Raw genomic sequence first — 16502 nt, 5'->3', positions numbered from 1 at the left:
TAAACAAATTATCCACCTCTGAGCCATATTAAAAACATACATTTTTGAATCAGTACACCAAAATACCGCAGAGGAATCACTGTAGACAACGCAAAAAATAAAAAGTTTTATTACCTAAGATTCCCATAAGGACTGCAGGTTCTTTGGAAGGAATTTGTTGCAAAAAAGGCAGAATATCATCAAGAACAAACCACTTGTCCAAGTATTCCAAAATTTTTCCCAGGCAGACTAAGGAATTTACACGCACCTAATAAATATATAAACAAAGCCTCTGAATTTTTATGAATAAAGGTGATTTAAAATGAAATTTCATAAACAAGCTATTTAATAACTTAAAACCTATGTGTACATGAGATGTACATTCCTATATCTCCTTTCCGGACTTAAACAGTGTGTGTTTATGAGAAGCAGTGAAAACTTATTTTTACAAGGGAAGTTCAAAAACAATATAATTTTAACAAATTGTTACATGAAAAATATAGTAAAAATTCTACAGTTTTTTTTTATTGAAAAGTTTTAACATACAATTTTCCTTTAAAACCCCTCTCCCCCTCCCTACAGTTTTTTAAAAAATGAGGCTATTGCCAAAAGTCCAACATCTCACCTATTATACAATATGAAGTAAGTAAATTCATTTATTAGTTAAATTTATCTTATTGTGGGGCTACTCTAGGAGGTTACAAAAATAAAAAGGAAGAAATGAAGTGTAAACAAACTAGAAGTAAATATAATAGAACAATAAAATAAATAATGGGAAAAAAATGAGAATACATCAATATAACAAAAAATGAGTGGAAAGCAGAGAGCAAGGGTGAGGTGGAATCTGCCATCAAACCAGCAGCCATCATCATCATCATCAATGCTTATTTATAAAATACATACGCTACACAGACCCTTAATGGCTCTAGATGACTTACAAAAATACAAATCTGTGCTAAATCTAGATTTAAATCCAAAGTGAAATGGATCATAACAATCAATTTTATTTAAAAACTGCTGCAGCTGTAAAACTGCGGTTTTGTTAATCAGGTTGCCTAAATATACCATCAGATATCAGCTGATAGTTGTTAAAATTAGTCCAAATACACTTTATTTAATCAGGGATCTCATCTCTCCCTTTTTAAAGTGGGGTGCCTGATGGGCAAAGTATTAATAGTTTGGATGATAACTGATAGGATAGTTTTTGGAAATTTTTAGAAGCCAAGTCAGGGAGGGATTCAATATGCAAGTAATGGGGTGAATAAATATAAAAACAATATCCACTTTCCTCAAGAGACTAATTATGAAACCGATTCAGACAAATGTTATCAGCAGACAGATCCAGCTTAAAGTGGCATTAGAAGTTACATGAATTTAAGTAATTTTCTGTTTTTTTAAGAAAGAAAATAGCATAAGAAAGCTTAGACGGGTCCTCATGCAGCCAAAAGTACTAAATATCAAGTCACCCAACAATTTTATTTAATTCCCTTGGCTGATTTTCTGCAAATATAACCCATTAACGTGAATGGGACTGTCAGTGAATCAACAGTGGGTCAGAGGAGGAGCCACTGCGGGGCAGAGCTGACAATTGAGTTGATTTAAATCAAATCCACCCTGCTAAAAAGCCATTGCACTAAGCATGTGGTAAATGTCCAAGTCTCAACTAACCCACTTAAACATGTCCAACTAGTACAACGATATCCACCCACCTCTGGAATAGATTAATCTAATTCCAACACCAGGAGGAAGAAATATGCTGTAGTAGTCCATCCTCATTATTAATATATCTTACCTATCCACTGAATTAGAATTACTATGTTAGTAATTTGCAATGTATGGCAGTGAAAGTTGGACCATAAGAAAGGCTGAGCGCCAAAGAATTGAAGCCTTTGAACTATGGTGCTGGAGAAGACTCCTGCGAGTCCCTTGGACTGCAAGGCGATCAAACCGGTCAGTCCTAGAGGAGATCAACCCTGACTGCTCTTTAGAAGGCCAGATCCTGAAGCTAAAACTCAAATACTTTGGCCACCTAATGAGAAGGAAGGACTCACTGGAGAAGAGCCTAATGCTGGGAAAGATTGAGGGCAATAGAAGAAGGGGACGACAGAGAATGAGGTGGCTGGATGGAGTCACTGAAGCAGTAGGTGTAAGCTTAAATGGACTCCAGAAGATGGTAGAGGACAGGAAGGCCTGGAGGAGCATTGTCCATAGGGTCGCGATGGGTCGGACACGACTTCGCAACTAACAACAACAACAACAAATGTTAGTAATCAGAAAGTAAAATACAATCTATATCAGCTACTTAAAGCTTTTAAGTAGTATTTTAGCATCTGATGAAATAGAAAAATGAAAGAAACAAATGGAAATTTAATAATATAATAATCAAGTAAAGTATAAGGCTAGATTAAAGATAAATGTGAAAGTTTAATTTATGATCAAGCCCTAATCTCTTCTCAGAAAGGCATACGAGTTTACAGTTCAAATTTCAATATGTGAACATTCAATGGAAAATGAAAACTTCCGGAATACAATGACATGCTTATGTGAAGGGTCCCTATGCTATTAGAAATCCTATACAATTGAGACTGCTTTGTATGGAGAGTCTAAGACATGTAATTCTTTTTCTTTTTTAGAGACAGATTTTGGAAGCAGGGGGCATAATGATGAAAGGGTGAGAGTAATTAATAAGCTATTTCACTCTTCAAATATTACCTATATATAATCAAAATAGTTTTTGCTAAAAATACAAAAAAAAAACCCTTCACACATGCCAGAAATCAAGTAATATTGTTCAAACTAAAACAGCAAAATACAATTATAAAGAGCTCTGAATTAAAACTTACAGCAAGAGATGAAGTTTGTAAACATGCATTTTTAATTCTTGGTATCAATGAATTTTTCATTGATGGATAATCTATAAGGTTGGCAAATGTGGGAATTATATTTAAACAAAGTTCCTGCAAATAAAAATACCACAATCATCATATAAAAATTACGTAAGGTTAGAATTAACTTTCAAAAACAAGTAATTTTCAAGTCATTGATTTTAATTTCTGTTTACAGTAAATGATTAATATTTTAAGACAAAATTTTTATTTAGGTCATAGATAGGATGAAGGATGGAGTGTGGGAAGCACACATATGTAAAACATTTTGAGGTTGGATCACTCTCACCTTACTCAAATCACCACCTTACACTGGAACAAGAAGTTCTATCCATTCATGAAGTAAGTTGATACTGAAATGGACCATTCTAATTGTAAATGTTCAGAATGGCCTGCTTTTAGACCAGATTGCTTCCAGTAAAGTTTGAACAATATGCCCAACTTTGGAATGCTTTTGTGAAACTAGAGCAGGGAGCATTTGAAAGTAAGAATGATACATTTAGAATCAGAACTTTTCAACCTCAAAACATTTTACACACTTCAAGAGAAAAGAATATTTGTTCATCCTTCCTTTTGACTTGAAAAACAATCAGTCAATGTTATAAGAAAAAGTGTTATTCCAAAATTAAAGAAATGCAAAAATTAAAAATTTATCCTCATATTGCTTTTTAAATATTTTTTACTGCTTTGTGAAACCTTAATCTAAAGACTGATAGAAACAAATACAAGAAATAAAGATAGGATAAGAGAATCTTTCAAAGATCCCAAATACATTTCAGATATAAAAAAGTTGAACAAAAGATATGGCTGTCACACCTGTATTTGAATTGACGGTGCTTCTAGGGCTCTATAAACCATTGGCAGGACACTGTTCTTTATTTCATCTGGAGGTGTTTTGGTTAGCAGTAGATCCATTTTTTGAAGAAATATCAAGAGAATCTGTTTATGAAATGTAAATTTAAAAAAATTACTTTAGCTTATTTTGTTAATCAGATTGATATTTCAGAATAGCTTTTGGTACCAATCTGTATTCAAATGTCAATGTAAATATAGCAAATACATTCACTTACCATATTGCTAGCCTGTAAGCGTGGAAAACAAGAACACCAATTTCAAAATCAAAATTACCAGTACATACTGTTGGAATGTATAGCATAATGGAGTTAGTATATCCACAAAATGCAATATACTAGATTTAGAAACTAAATCTCTCACCTGGCAGAAATCTATTCCAGGGAATTCCATCTAGGATTCTGAAATAAACTTTGGCCGTAACTTTACACACTGAATATAATTTTATAACGATACAACAGTTCTATCTTTTCTTTTCAGCATGTCAGTGTAAACAGACTTTAAGACACATATTTTTGTCAATATTTAATGGGAAATACAAAATGTTTATCAAAAGGAAACAAAAGTAATGTTTAAGATACAAATGTACCTGGATTGGTTCCTGTTGTCTAAATACAGGGCTGAGGTCAGGTAGAATTAGTTTAATGTATTCTTCTTTGGTACATTCCTCCGCAATGAGCAGAACATTAGGCAGAACAAAAGGTACCATGTCTGGATTTACAAATTCAGATGTTAAGCAAGGCAAAATTCTTTGCACTATAACACGCTGAAAGAAAATAGATACTTTATTTTTCAAAGATATAAGATTTATATAATTAATCTTAAATATTATAAATAAAAATACAGCATTTTCAAAAATAACTTTATATTTGGTGCATCCTATAACTCTCTTTTAAAACATATGAAATCAAATATTTATCAGTTCTAAAGTAAAGTTATTACAGAGAATGCACATTTCATCTACAATATACAGTATTGCTGAAGCATTTATTAATATATTTTGAAGTTACTAACCTTAGGTAATTTTGGTAAAACTTTTGGCAGGCCTTTGAAAAACTGTGATTTTTGAAGATTATCTCTTTGGAATAAAGAATCAAAGTACTGTAATGTCATGGCTCCAACATCATTGAAGAATGGTATCTAAAAAAAGATAAGAGTTATTTAGATGATAAATGTTACATATTTGGCTTATCAAAAGTACAATAGCATTTAATTCTAATTAAGGTTAATAGGTTATTTTATGAATTGTCTTGACTGTCTGGGAGTTGGGCAGTATACAATTTAATAATAAATAGATGAAATAAAAATAAAATTAAAAAATAAAGGTAAAAATCATTTTTCCTGTTATAGCTTCATAAGTATCACCTATTTTCTAGACAACTACATGATAGTCTCTAAACAGATACAGGTAATCCACGAGTTATGAGCGTTCACTTAATAAACATTCCGTTATGTGATGAGCGCCCCCTAGTGCTTACGAGCAACTCCCAAAATTACAAGTATTGCAGCACCACAGCAGTCATTTGTCCTTAAGAGTGACCACAGTGGCTCTGCAACACTCCCTCCCTGCCTCCACTGCGGGTCTCCCTAGGCACCAGGCCTTCAGTACTCACCCTGCGAAGATGGAGAATCTTCGCTTTCTTGGCTGCTCCAGGCCTTTGGTGTGTTTGCAGAGAATGGAGGCCTAAAATAATGCAAGATGACGCGAGATCAGTGGAGCGAGATCTCTCACTACTGATCTTGCGTGATCTCATGGTACTTTAGGCCTCTGTTCTCTGCAACGAGATTCACTCTACGAGTTTTCGAGTTACGAGTGGAATGGGCAAGTTCCATTACACTCGTAACTTGAGGACTACCTGTATTCTGCCTGAAAATAATATCAGGGAATTACTGAGCACTGGCTCTGCTAATAAGAGAAATTTAATCTCTTATATTCCAAATTCCCATAAACCAGGGTATTTTTACAAAACATTTTAAAACTCTATGTTCATTTTTTGTTATAACAATTGAAGACTGCCTTATGTTCTGCCATTATTTCTATTTACTTACTTTAGTCATTTGGTCTGCATCTGGTCTGACTGCAGGAGTGACATTTAACAACAGTTTCACGTGTTCACGGACATCTTCTGGGATGTTCTGAAGATTACTGGAATTCAACCGACTAAGCTGTACAGAACACGTCATACATCATTAACAACAAAAAATCCTGCCTGTAATGTGTTTATTATATGAAAATCTTTATGGTTTAGAATTTCATCATGTACAATATACATTTTCATGCTCACACATCAAGCCTAGTATTTGAAACCAGCCATTATAAATCAATACATGTAGTCCTTGAGATACAACCATAATGGACCCTGCTCATTACGGTTGCATGTCACAGTGACCATTAAGCAAACCAGCCTCACTTAATGATCCCACTCCTTTGTCTCCCTGATGCAGCTGTTAAACAAACCTAAAGGTTGTTAAATGGAGCTCATGGTGCCTCAGAGGTGGGGAAGGTTCTGGGAGGCTTATGCAGGCCCAGGGTCAGTTGCTCTGAGCCTCCCAAGGCTACCCACACCCTGAGGCACCCCATGTTTTGCTTCTCACCCCGTGGGGTCCTCACAGTTCTTCAGCATCCTTCCCACCCAGCAACCAGGGGAGATCAAGCCAACTAGCACTTGCATGTTGGAGATTGCAGACTCTGTCCAGCCTAATCTCCTCTTGCTTGCTGCATGAGAAGGCAACTGGTGGATTGCAAGTTCCAGCTAATTTGCATCCACTATAGCCAGCATGATTTCCCTTGGGTGGATGAGTGGCTGCAGGGATCCAGCAGGGAGGGATGGATGGGTGGATGAACAGTGCACCATCCCTTCAGTCAGCCAAAAGGGCAAATGACTGCAGGGTGCTGCAGCCATAGTAACTTTGAAACCAGGTTAAAAGTAACTTTTGGGGAGTCTGTTGTAACTTCAAAAGGTTGCTGAGCTACTGGTCTTGAGAACGTGCATTTGTAAATACATATTAATAGATGAAAATGTACCTGATCCAGCTGTCTGCTGAAGCTTTTATATATATCTTGCTTGCTGACCTCAAAAATTGGCTTTCCATTATTAAATACAGCATATATAATTGCCCCTAGAGAATACATGTCACTAGCTGTTTCACAGCTTACTGAAAGGATGTATTCTGGTGCCAAATACTGAGGATTTGGAAGACACAAAGATGGTAAATTTGGGTCCCATTCTTTAGAAGAGAATTTTGGCTGCAATAAGAAGTGTAGTGAAGTCATATATTTTGAAATGATAAAATTTAAAACAAATTTACTCTAGCCAAGTAATATTAATATTCAAAAGTTCTACCTTAACTATTTAGACCTAAATTTTTAACAGACATGTGCCCATTTCAATTGAAATTTAATTTTTTGACATAAGAACATATAAGAACATATAACATATATAAATATACCATCCTACTTCATTTTAGGATTGCTAGATACCTAATGGATGTGGGAGAATAAACTTCAACTCAACCATGGCAAGACTAAGTTGCTGTGGAGTAAGTAAGGCCCCCTTACTCTGGGGATTTTCCATCTTTAATTCTGTATGAGAGCGTATTTGGGAATCCTCCTGGACTCTGAGGTCCTGCTTAGGGAACAGATGGTACCCATGGCCGGTGGGGCTTTTGCATAGGTTTGTCTTGTACATCAATTGTGGCCATTTCTGTGTTGGGAGACCTTGTTTATAGTAAGTAAGTAAGTAAGTAAGCAAGTAAGTAAGTAAGAAATAAATAAATAGCTAGCCTATCCTCCATAACCTCCTCATAAATCATAAAATCTTAATTTGTACTAAAAAGTACAAATCAGAAATCTTATACAAAATTTTCACCTATGACAATGTCAAGGTGTTTATCTGACAAAGTGAAGGAACTATCATGCATTGACTCATTGTAAACTTTTAATTCAGCTAAATATTAGACTTTTAGTATTTTCAGCTGGGCTTCATTAAGAAAAATAGCAAATTAAACAATTTACTACCTCTTGCTCAGATGGATTTATAGATTGAATGCAGAAGTCAAATCCCATAATTTTCCATGCACCACTTTTATTCAAAATTATGTTTTCAGGAGTAAGGTTGCCATGAACCATTTTCACACTGCTGTGTAGAAATGACAAGCCTTCTGAAACCTGTTGGGAAGGACAATTTATGTTCTTGTGATAATGTCTTTTTCCCCAGTTTTCTGAGACTTACTTATGATGGTTATGTTTGTTTTTGCTATCTCAAAACACATAATGTAACCAAGTCATACTTACTCATCCAATCAACTGTAATTAGCTCTTTAAGCCCTTCTTATTCATGAAAAAGTTTTGCACAATTTACACAAGAACAATTATTTTAGAACACAGAGTACAATACAAATGATCAAACTATCTGAATATGATATTCTCTTGAGGACTTCCCAAAAATCTTTTAAGTACTGAAAGCAACTGAGGACTTTGAAGTTTTTAATTATCTAAAATGTGTGTATTCCCTTGCAGATTATTTTACAACATGGAAGGAATTGGTATATAAATTTATTATAATTTTTATTGTAAACAGTACTTTTATTGTTTTCTTTCTGTAGAAAGAAAATAATGTGGACTAAATGCCTCATTTACATATGAATACATTAAGGTATTCATATATCTACTCATTTATAGACACACACACACACACACACAGAGAGAGAGAGAGAGAGAGAGAGAGAGAGAATTTTGACTGGATTACAATTATGATATATTGGGGTACTATATAGATGTAAGTTATAAGTCAACATATACCTGAAGTAAGCCATATTTCGTTTCCACATCATACAAGTTATATTCTTTAATGTCAGATGGTAAGGGTGAAGGAAGATTCTCCCAATTACCCAGTATATTAGCCAAACTTGCACTAACTGGTTCTGTACAAAATGCTAGACAATCTCTAAAAGAAAACAAGGATAATTTTACTAAACACTTCAAATGTTAAATTTAAAAAAAGAGATAGGTATACTAATGCAGGGAGTTTATAGGTTGTTTAGCACACTGGCATCTGGAAAATGCATAAGACATTATGATAAGCAAATGTATTTCAATTTGGATTCTTAACAGCAAGTAACAAAACTCTGACTACATAAATCAACATTATTTTGCAAGAATCAACACCAGTTAAAATCCTTTAAAGCTTCTCAGAATCACTGGAAAAAGAACAAGATGAAATGAAATTTCTGAATATTTTAAATAGGTCCCTTTGATTTTTCCTTATTAGACTCTCTTCCAGTCATAGAATGCAAACTGAATTAAGTGCATATATTTCATCACCCATTATACCCAGGGTATAAAATATTTGAAAAGTATTTAGAATATGGATATATTCTATATACCTTACTTTATTTAGAAATCTATGTAAGTATGTGAAAAAGAATCCAGTTTTTTACAATTCAGTATTTTATACTGCACTGTCAATTTTCAAAATTTATCACAATCCAATTATCAGACTGTTTTGACTTTAGCTTTTACACTGAATCTATTATTACGTTAGCATCAGAAATCTTTACCGGGATTCTTCTAGTGGATGCTGCACAGTTAGCAGCCGAGGATGTCGAAGTCTTGTCAACTGCTGAACTCCACGTTTTAAGCAATCAATAATTTGATCCTTCTCAAATTTCTGATATTTATCCATAAGTTTTTTATCAAATACAAAGACTGCCACTTCCTAAACATAATATATATAAATGTAATTAATGAGCCATTTATATTTTTATGTGTATTTTACTAAAGACAACTACATTTAATACTTTACTTTAAAATAATTCTTCTTCAAACCTTTTAGTTGAAAACAAATCATTTCAGCACTGTAAGAAAATTGCCATCTTTTATAGGTAGCCTTTGACTTACAACCACAATTGGGACTGGAACATCTGTTGCCAAGCGAGCCAGTTGTTAAGTGAGTCCCTCCCAATTTTATAATCTCTTTTGCCACAGTTAAGCAAAACTCTGCAGTTTTTTAAGTGAATCATGCAGTTGTTAGGTGAATCACATAGTTGTTAAGCAGATCTGGCATCCTCCATTGACTTTGCTTTTTGGAAGTTGGTTAGGAAGGTCACAAATGGTAATAATGTGATCCTGGGATGCTGCAATCATTGTAAATATAAGTTGTCAACTGCCCAAATTTTGATCATGTGACCATGGGGCTTCTGTGTCGTAAGTACAAGAACCAGTCATAAGTCACAATAGTAAGCACTGTTGTAACTTTGAATGATCATTAAATGAATGGTTGTAAATTGAGGACAACCTGTATACAAACCACAATTAAACTAGTACATCTATTCAGAATTTTCAACCTATGTCTTAAATAAAAAAAAAGCTTCATGTTCAGGCACTTGATTCTGCATATTTTCTTTATATGTGACAGAAAGATTTTATTAAAAGTACAGTTTTTAAAACTCTTTATTACACAGTGGTGATGAAAAGTTCACTGGAATATTAAATACAGTAAGTGCAATTTCCTGATAACTGGCATTCAGCTAAATTTAATGGAATAACAGAATAATAAGAGTTGGAAGAGTCCTTGAAGGTCTTCTAGTTCAACCCCCTGCTCAAGCAGAAGATCCTATACAATTCCACACAAATGGCTGTCCTTAAAGCATTTGAGTCTGTTTCTGTGATCACATTCATTCTACAGTAAAATCTTGGGAAAAGGCACATTTATTTTTTAAAATTATCCTTTATTAGTTTATAATATAAAATACAAAAGCAAATAGGAAAATAGGAGTGGGGAAAGGGTTCATTTTAAATCTTTTATACATTCTTGACAACTTATCTGATGTTAAAGATACATCATCTTATAAAATTTTTCTTTTAAATTGTAATTTAATGTAAATTTGAAACCTTTCGTCCACATATTCTCCCATTGTTCAAGCTTTACATTATATCCAATGTTCCTTGCCCATTGAATCATACAATTGTGATCTTTAATAATAAGGGCAGTTTATAAAGATAGTCCTTGACTTATAACCATGGTCATTTCAGTGACCATTCAAAGTTACAATGATACTGGGAAAAGCAGCTTATGATTGTTTTTTACACAACCATTGCAGCATCCATGTGGTCATGTAATCAAAATTTGGATGTTAGACAACTGGCATGTATTTATGATGGATACAGTGTCCCAGTCATGGGATCACCTTTTGCAACCTTCTAACAAGCAAAGTCTATGAGGAAGCTGATTCATTTAACAACTGTGGCCAGAAAGGTTGTAAAACGGGGGGAAACTCACTTAACTATCTTACTTAGCAATGGAAATTTTGAATTCAATTGTGGCTGAAATTGAGAACTACCTGTTAATTCCATAACTTTACAATTATTTTATATCCTAGATATACCGTAGTATATTTTCATATCAACAGACAGGAAAACTACAGCAGTTAAGCTCAGAAGAAACAATGAGCAAGTACTGCTTAATGAGAAGGCAGTCCTTTAATTATGACCACAATTACCATTGTAAATCATTGCAGTTTTAAGTTGAGTTGGATCTGATTTTATGACAATTTGATCGTTAAGTTAATCACTAATTACAATGATTAAGTGAATCTCGCAGTTGTTAACTGAATCCAACATCCCCAATGGCTATTTTTTGCCAGAAATTAGCAAAGAAACATTAAAACCATGATCACATGATTGCAAGATGTGCAACCAATAATAAATATTCAGTTGCCAAGTGCCTGAATTGCAATCACGTATCTGGGAGAGTGGTGCAATGACGAAGTGCAAGTACAGGTTATAAGGCACTTTTTCCAAGGCACTTTTTCATCACTTTGAACTGTCATTAAACAAACTGTTGTAACTCAAGGACTACCTGTAGGAAAACCAAACTGGAGGAATACAGTCTAACAATCAGGGAGAGAAAGAAATGTAATTGAATAAAGCAAAACTCATGTTATGAAATACCCCACAGCAGTATTCATAATATACAAAGACCAAAAGACAAACTTCTTCTGCTCTTGCGGCACAAAGATCGTTGGGCCACAGAAGCAAACAATGGCACCAACATCAATGGCCGTAACAAAACAATATTCTACTTAGCACATCAAATACAACGCCCATGAATTTCATGGAGGTGGTACAGTATTAAAGGGACAGTAGATAGTAGGGAGGGGGGCAGAAAGTATGTACAAGAGCTTTCCAATAGGACTGGGAAGAGTTCAATACATAAATACATATATGTGAAAAGGTAGCATGTTTCAATACATTTTTCTGGTAATATTTAATATACTTTTATCCCAGAAATATTTATTGACTTTAGATTTCTTCACTTTAAAGGTAAAGGTAAAGGTTCCCCCACACATGCGTGCTAGTCGTTTCCGACTCTAGGGGCCGGTGCTCATCTCCGTTTCAAAGCTGAAGAGCCGCTTGTCCGAGGACGTCTCCATGGTCATGTGGCCGGCATGACTAGATGCCAAAGGCGCACGGAACGCTGTTACCTTCCCACCGTAGTGGTCCCTATTTTTCTACTTGCATTTTTACGTGCTTTCGAACTGCTAGGTGGGCAGAAGCTGGGATGAGTAACAGGCGCTCACTCTGTTACGTGGCACTTGGGATTTGACCCGCCAAACTGCCGACCTTCCGATCGACAAGCTCAGCGTCCTAACCCACTGAGCCACCACGTCCCTTCACTTTAGATCTGGCCAAATATCACATGTTCATTAGGACATGGGATACATAGTAAAATCAGAGTAGTTTCTATAAAAACACTTAATCATATGTCAGAGCCAAAATAAAAATTAGCATGTTTTTAGCTTGGCTGTGGAGTTACATATATGTCATAGTTACTGAATGTCGTTTCTCCCAAACAATTCCAGAAATTCTAACCAATATATCCCAACCTGATTCTTGTCTTTCACTAGCAATAACAAATAGTACTTCAATAGGGCAACATGCCAACAGATACCCGCTATACAACTGTTGAGCAAGCAGGATTTTAGGAATGACCCTAACTCCATTCATAAGAAATATAGGATAGATTAGAAAATACAGAATAACATGGATATGTTACTAGTGTGAAAAGCTGTCTGAAGATTAGCATGCTTAAGAACTAACCATTTTTTCAGTTAAAAAGATCACCAAATAAGAAACCAAAAATAAATGATAAAAATGTGATTTCAGTGTGTCCAGAAGATGACGTTGCTAAATATTTTTAGGATATAATTTTACTCTTAGTAATAGTCTTGGTATATCCTGAAAACCTGCCCAAGTTTTTTTTATATTTATCTAAAGAAGAGATGATCTGGTATTTAAGAAACCCCTACTCTCAAAGAAAAAGGAGACATGGTTGTGAATATTTTTTTAAAAGAGCTAGAACAATTACTAATTAAAAATTACATGTGACATGAAGTATCTTATTTATAAATCTATCAAACTCATACATTATCACTTTCACCTACCAGTACTTCTGACAACCCTAGTCTGGACTGGAATTTCTATCACTAAGTGAAGCAATCATTAGGCGATCATTTTGATAATGCGATCATGGGGATGTTGTTGCAACAACTGCAGACTTGTTCTTGTAACCATTATCGCAGGATTAATGTGATAACACCACCACACTAAAGTAAAGATATATTCAAGGTGTCTTATTGACATCTGAATACTTGATACCAATGTAGGCACACACATCTGAGATAGATTAGGATAGACTTCATATATCTACTTACAGATAGGCAACCTCCTTAAGGTTGTAGTTTAAGAAATTATAGTATATTTAATTCTCTTTAGTTTTCTCATAACTTTTAAATATTGACACTTTAGAAACCTAACAGGAACATATATGAGCATCACTTCTACAATTATAATGTTGAGCATAGTCAACGACTTTTATTGTGTCACTGAAACACGGCTGTGATTATACAGATTTCTTTCCCAAAAAGCTTACCTGTTTCGTTGACTTTTTAAAGCCATTAAATATTTTCCAAGCAAGTTTGTTGCCACCACTAGCAATGTGCCGACCAACGTCAAATTCCCTGGTTACAGGATTTCCCATGACTGCACTTGTGACATCTGCAGTCACTTTTGTAACAGTGCTCTTCAATTTATTTAGCATCAACTCCATTGTTATGACAATTCTGCAGTACGTTTGCCTACCAAAAAAATATTAAAATCATTTTGGAAAACATTTACCGGTAAATGAAAGCTTGATGCCACAGATGATATAGAATTTTAACATACTTTGGTATCCCTTTTTGAATATGAATTTTCTTTTTATTCTAATAGTTAACACCATTTAAAGTGTTAAAAAATAGCAGCTCCTTCGGAAAAGAAGGAATTGTATTCTAAAAAGGCAAAAATAGACAGACTACGACGATGACCAGAAATCAAAGTTATGGTATCAGTTAAACTCTATATCAGAAATTTTGCTAAAATTAATTTATTAATCTGAACAAATTTCCTTTCATTGAAAAATGATGAAGGGATCTGTTACCTATGCTGAAAAAAAGTTAGAAAGAACTAATGTAAGATTAATTACTATACTCTGTTATAATACCCTAATATTCTTGATATAAATATATTAAATATAAGATGAACACATTATAAAGTGTGCCCTAATATCCAATTATAGGGCTACAAAAACTTTTCCTAGTCCAACCCCATGCCACATCTTTCTCAATCCCAGATCAATGGCTGTCTAATATTTATGGAACACTCATGATTCCAGGAGACAGACTGTTTCACTAACTCTCACAGTCAGTTGGATATTTCAAGTTGGACTCTCTTTGGAAAGCTTCCATCATTTTCTTGGCATTACTTGGAATGAATCCATATTCTCACTACAGCCCTTCAAATATTGGAATATTGCTATCACATCTAATCTGACTTCTCTTGTTCGGGTAAACACATATAGTTCTGCAATAGTAGTGAATATATGTAACTCAGGTGTAGGATGAGGGTGAAGGTTCGTTCTCTGAACTTATGGGTTGGTTTCAGAATATTTCACTACGAGGGTAGATAACATCTTCAGTAGAATTTAAGGGATGTCGTTGTCAGTGTTTTTCTGTTTATAAGGGCTTCAGGTGTGGGCGTGTCAAGTGAAGGTCTTGTGATGGGTGAGATGTGAATCATCAGTGAGAGTCTTGCGATGAGGAGGTTACATCAGGTCAGGGTCACTGAGGTGAACTGCTGGTGGGGGGGAGAGGGCTTGCCTGGGTTAAGGATCAATGCTGTCTCTGGTTGGCTGTGCGGTTAATTTGGATTCTGAGGAGTTCATAGGCTGGTTGTAGATCCATGTGTCTGTTGATAAAATTGCTTGTGGAGTGTCAGGCTTCATGTAGTTCTTTTTACCATTTTTCACAGGATTTAACCTTCAATCTCAAACTATCTCTAGATATATTTTTACTCCAAAAGCATTTTATTAAAATAAATTTGATAAAAATAAAAAAAATCTGATTTAAATTTTAAAAAATCCTATTTTTTAATTTTTTAAAAAACATCATCATTAGCCACCCTGATCCTAGAGAAACAGAAGTTGCAGTCTTAACTGAGAGGGGAAAAGTAAATTTGATCCCCTGCTGATTTTGTACGTTTGCCCACTGACAAAAAATGGTAATTTTAACGGTAGGTTTATTTTAACAGTGAGAGACAGAATAAAAACAAAATCCAGAAAAACAAATTTCAAAAAAGTTAGGATGGTGCCCAACTAAGATGTTTTTTGTACCCCTCCCCCTTCATCTGTACTTCTGCAATGTTTATCTGCTTGTTACTTTGGAAATAAATCTGTCAAGACATTTTCTTTTACTTTCTATAGTGTACGACTGAATGAAGTTGAACAGATTCATGCTTAATCCTAATAAAATGAAACTGACTTTGTTACAAAGTTGTTCTGTATTCATGATGGTTCCATTTACAGCTCTCAAAGATGCCGTACTGCTGGCAAAGAGCAGATAGACAATCTGGGGTTCTCCTTGACATATGGTTCCTGCTAGAAAAGCAGGTGGGGGCTGTGATTAGTAGATCCTGGATATCTGACAACATTCACCTGATGAGTGATATTTTGATATCATAACAGAAATTGGAATCAGCTGTTTTAGTTTTGAAAAAATATTTGATATTTTTCTAATTACGTTTATGAAGAATGGCCTAAAAAGTTATGGTTTTCCACATTTTTTCACTACCGGTAATTACAATTTTGTATCTTCATCAAGCAGTTATTTTGAATTGATTCATCTCTTAACCTATCAAATGCCTCCTTAAGTAACACCAGCTGCCTGCAATTAGCGCAGGTTCGCGTCCCACCAGGCTCAAGGTTGACTCAGCCTTCCATCCTTCTGAGGTAGGTAAAATGAGGACCCAGATTGTTGGGGGCAATAAGCTGACTTTGTAAAAATGACACGTGGAGGGGCCCCCAAAAGCCCTAATAAGCAGGCTTATACATAGAATGAAGGCTATTGCTAAGCACATTGATTTGTGCTTTAGATTGTAAGCCGCCCTGAGTCTTCGGAGAAGGGCGGGATATAAATGGGATTAAAAAAAAATTACATAAGTGTTTCCCAACCTTCGCATCTTTAAGATGCATGGACCTCAACTCCCAAATTCTCCTGTCAACAATTCTCCAGCCTGCTGACTAGGGAATTCTGAGACTTAAAAGTCCACACATCTTAAGTTGCAAAAAATGAGATACACTAAATCATACCATTGTACTTGACAAGGATAACTCGTCTCCTTTTTTTTCAGTGTTGTTCTTGAACCATTGGCCTCTTCTAATAAACAGAATTAAGATATGTAGTGGCACTCGG

General features: G+C 34.8%; 1 protein-coding gene across 4 annotated transcripts in view; it reads right to left on the bottom strand.

Moving 5' to 3' along the window:
* SCYL2 (SCY1 like pseudokinase 2) overlaps positions 1–16502 on the bottom strand; it is a 44070-nt gene that overhangs the window by 24824 nt on the left and 2744 nt on the right. Inside the window, exons 2-13 of one of the 4 annotated variants that reach the window (XM_083366743.1) lie at positions 16400–16466; positions 13649–13853; positions 9276–9433; positions 8518–8662; positions 7735–7884; positions 6742–6963; positions 5766–5882; positions 4731–4856; positions 4306–4482; positions 3681–3803; positions 2823–2936; positions 115–247 (exon numbers count right to left, since the gene is read on the bottom strand). In XM_083366743.1, the coding sequence (XP_083222869.1) occupies positions 115–247; positions 2823–2936; positions 3681–3803; positions 4306–4482; positions 4731–4856; positions 5766–5882; positions 6742–6963; positions 7735–7884; positions 8518–8662; positions 9276–9433; positions 13649–13825 (1642 nt within the window). In that variant the 5' untranslated portion in view covers positions 13826–13853; positions 16400–16466. The remainder of the gene's footprint in view (positions 1–114; positions 248–2822; positions 2937–3680; positions 3804–4305; positions 4483–4730; positions 4857–5765; positions 5883–6741; positions 6964–7734; positions 7885–8517; positions 8663–9275; positions 9434–13648; positions 13854–16399; positions 16467–16502) is intronic. The other 3 variants (XM_083366742.1, XM_083366744.1, XM_083366745.1) reach the window with 3 other exon arrangements.

Source organism: Vipera ursinii, assembly GCF_947247035.1.
Source record: "Vipera ursinii genome assembly, chromosome: 6".
Classification (NCBI taxonomy): Eukaryota; Metazoa; Chordata; class Lepidosauria; order Squamata; family Viperidae; genus Vipera; species Vipera ursinii.
This window is presented reverse-complemented; position numbering and strand designations above follow the sequence as displayed.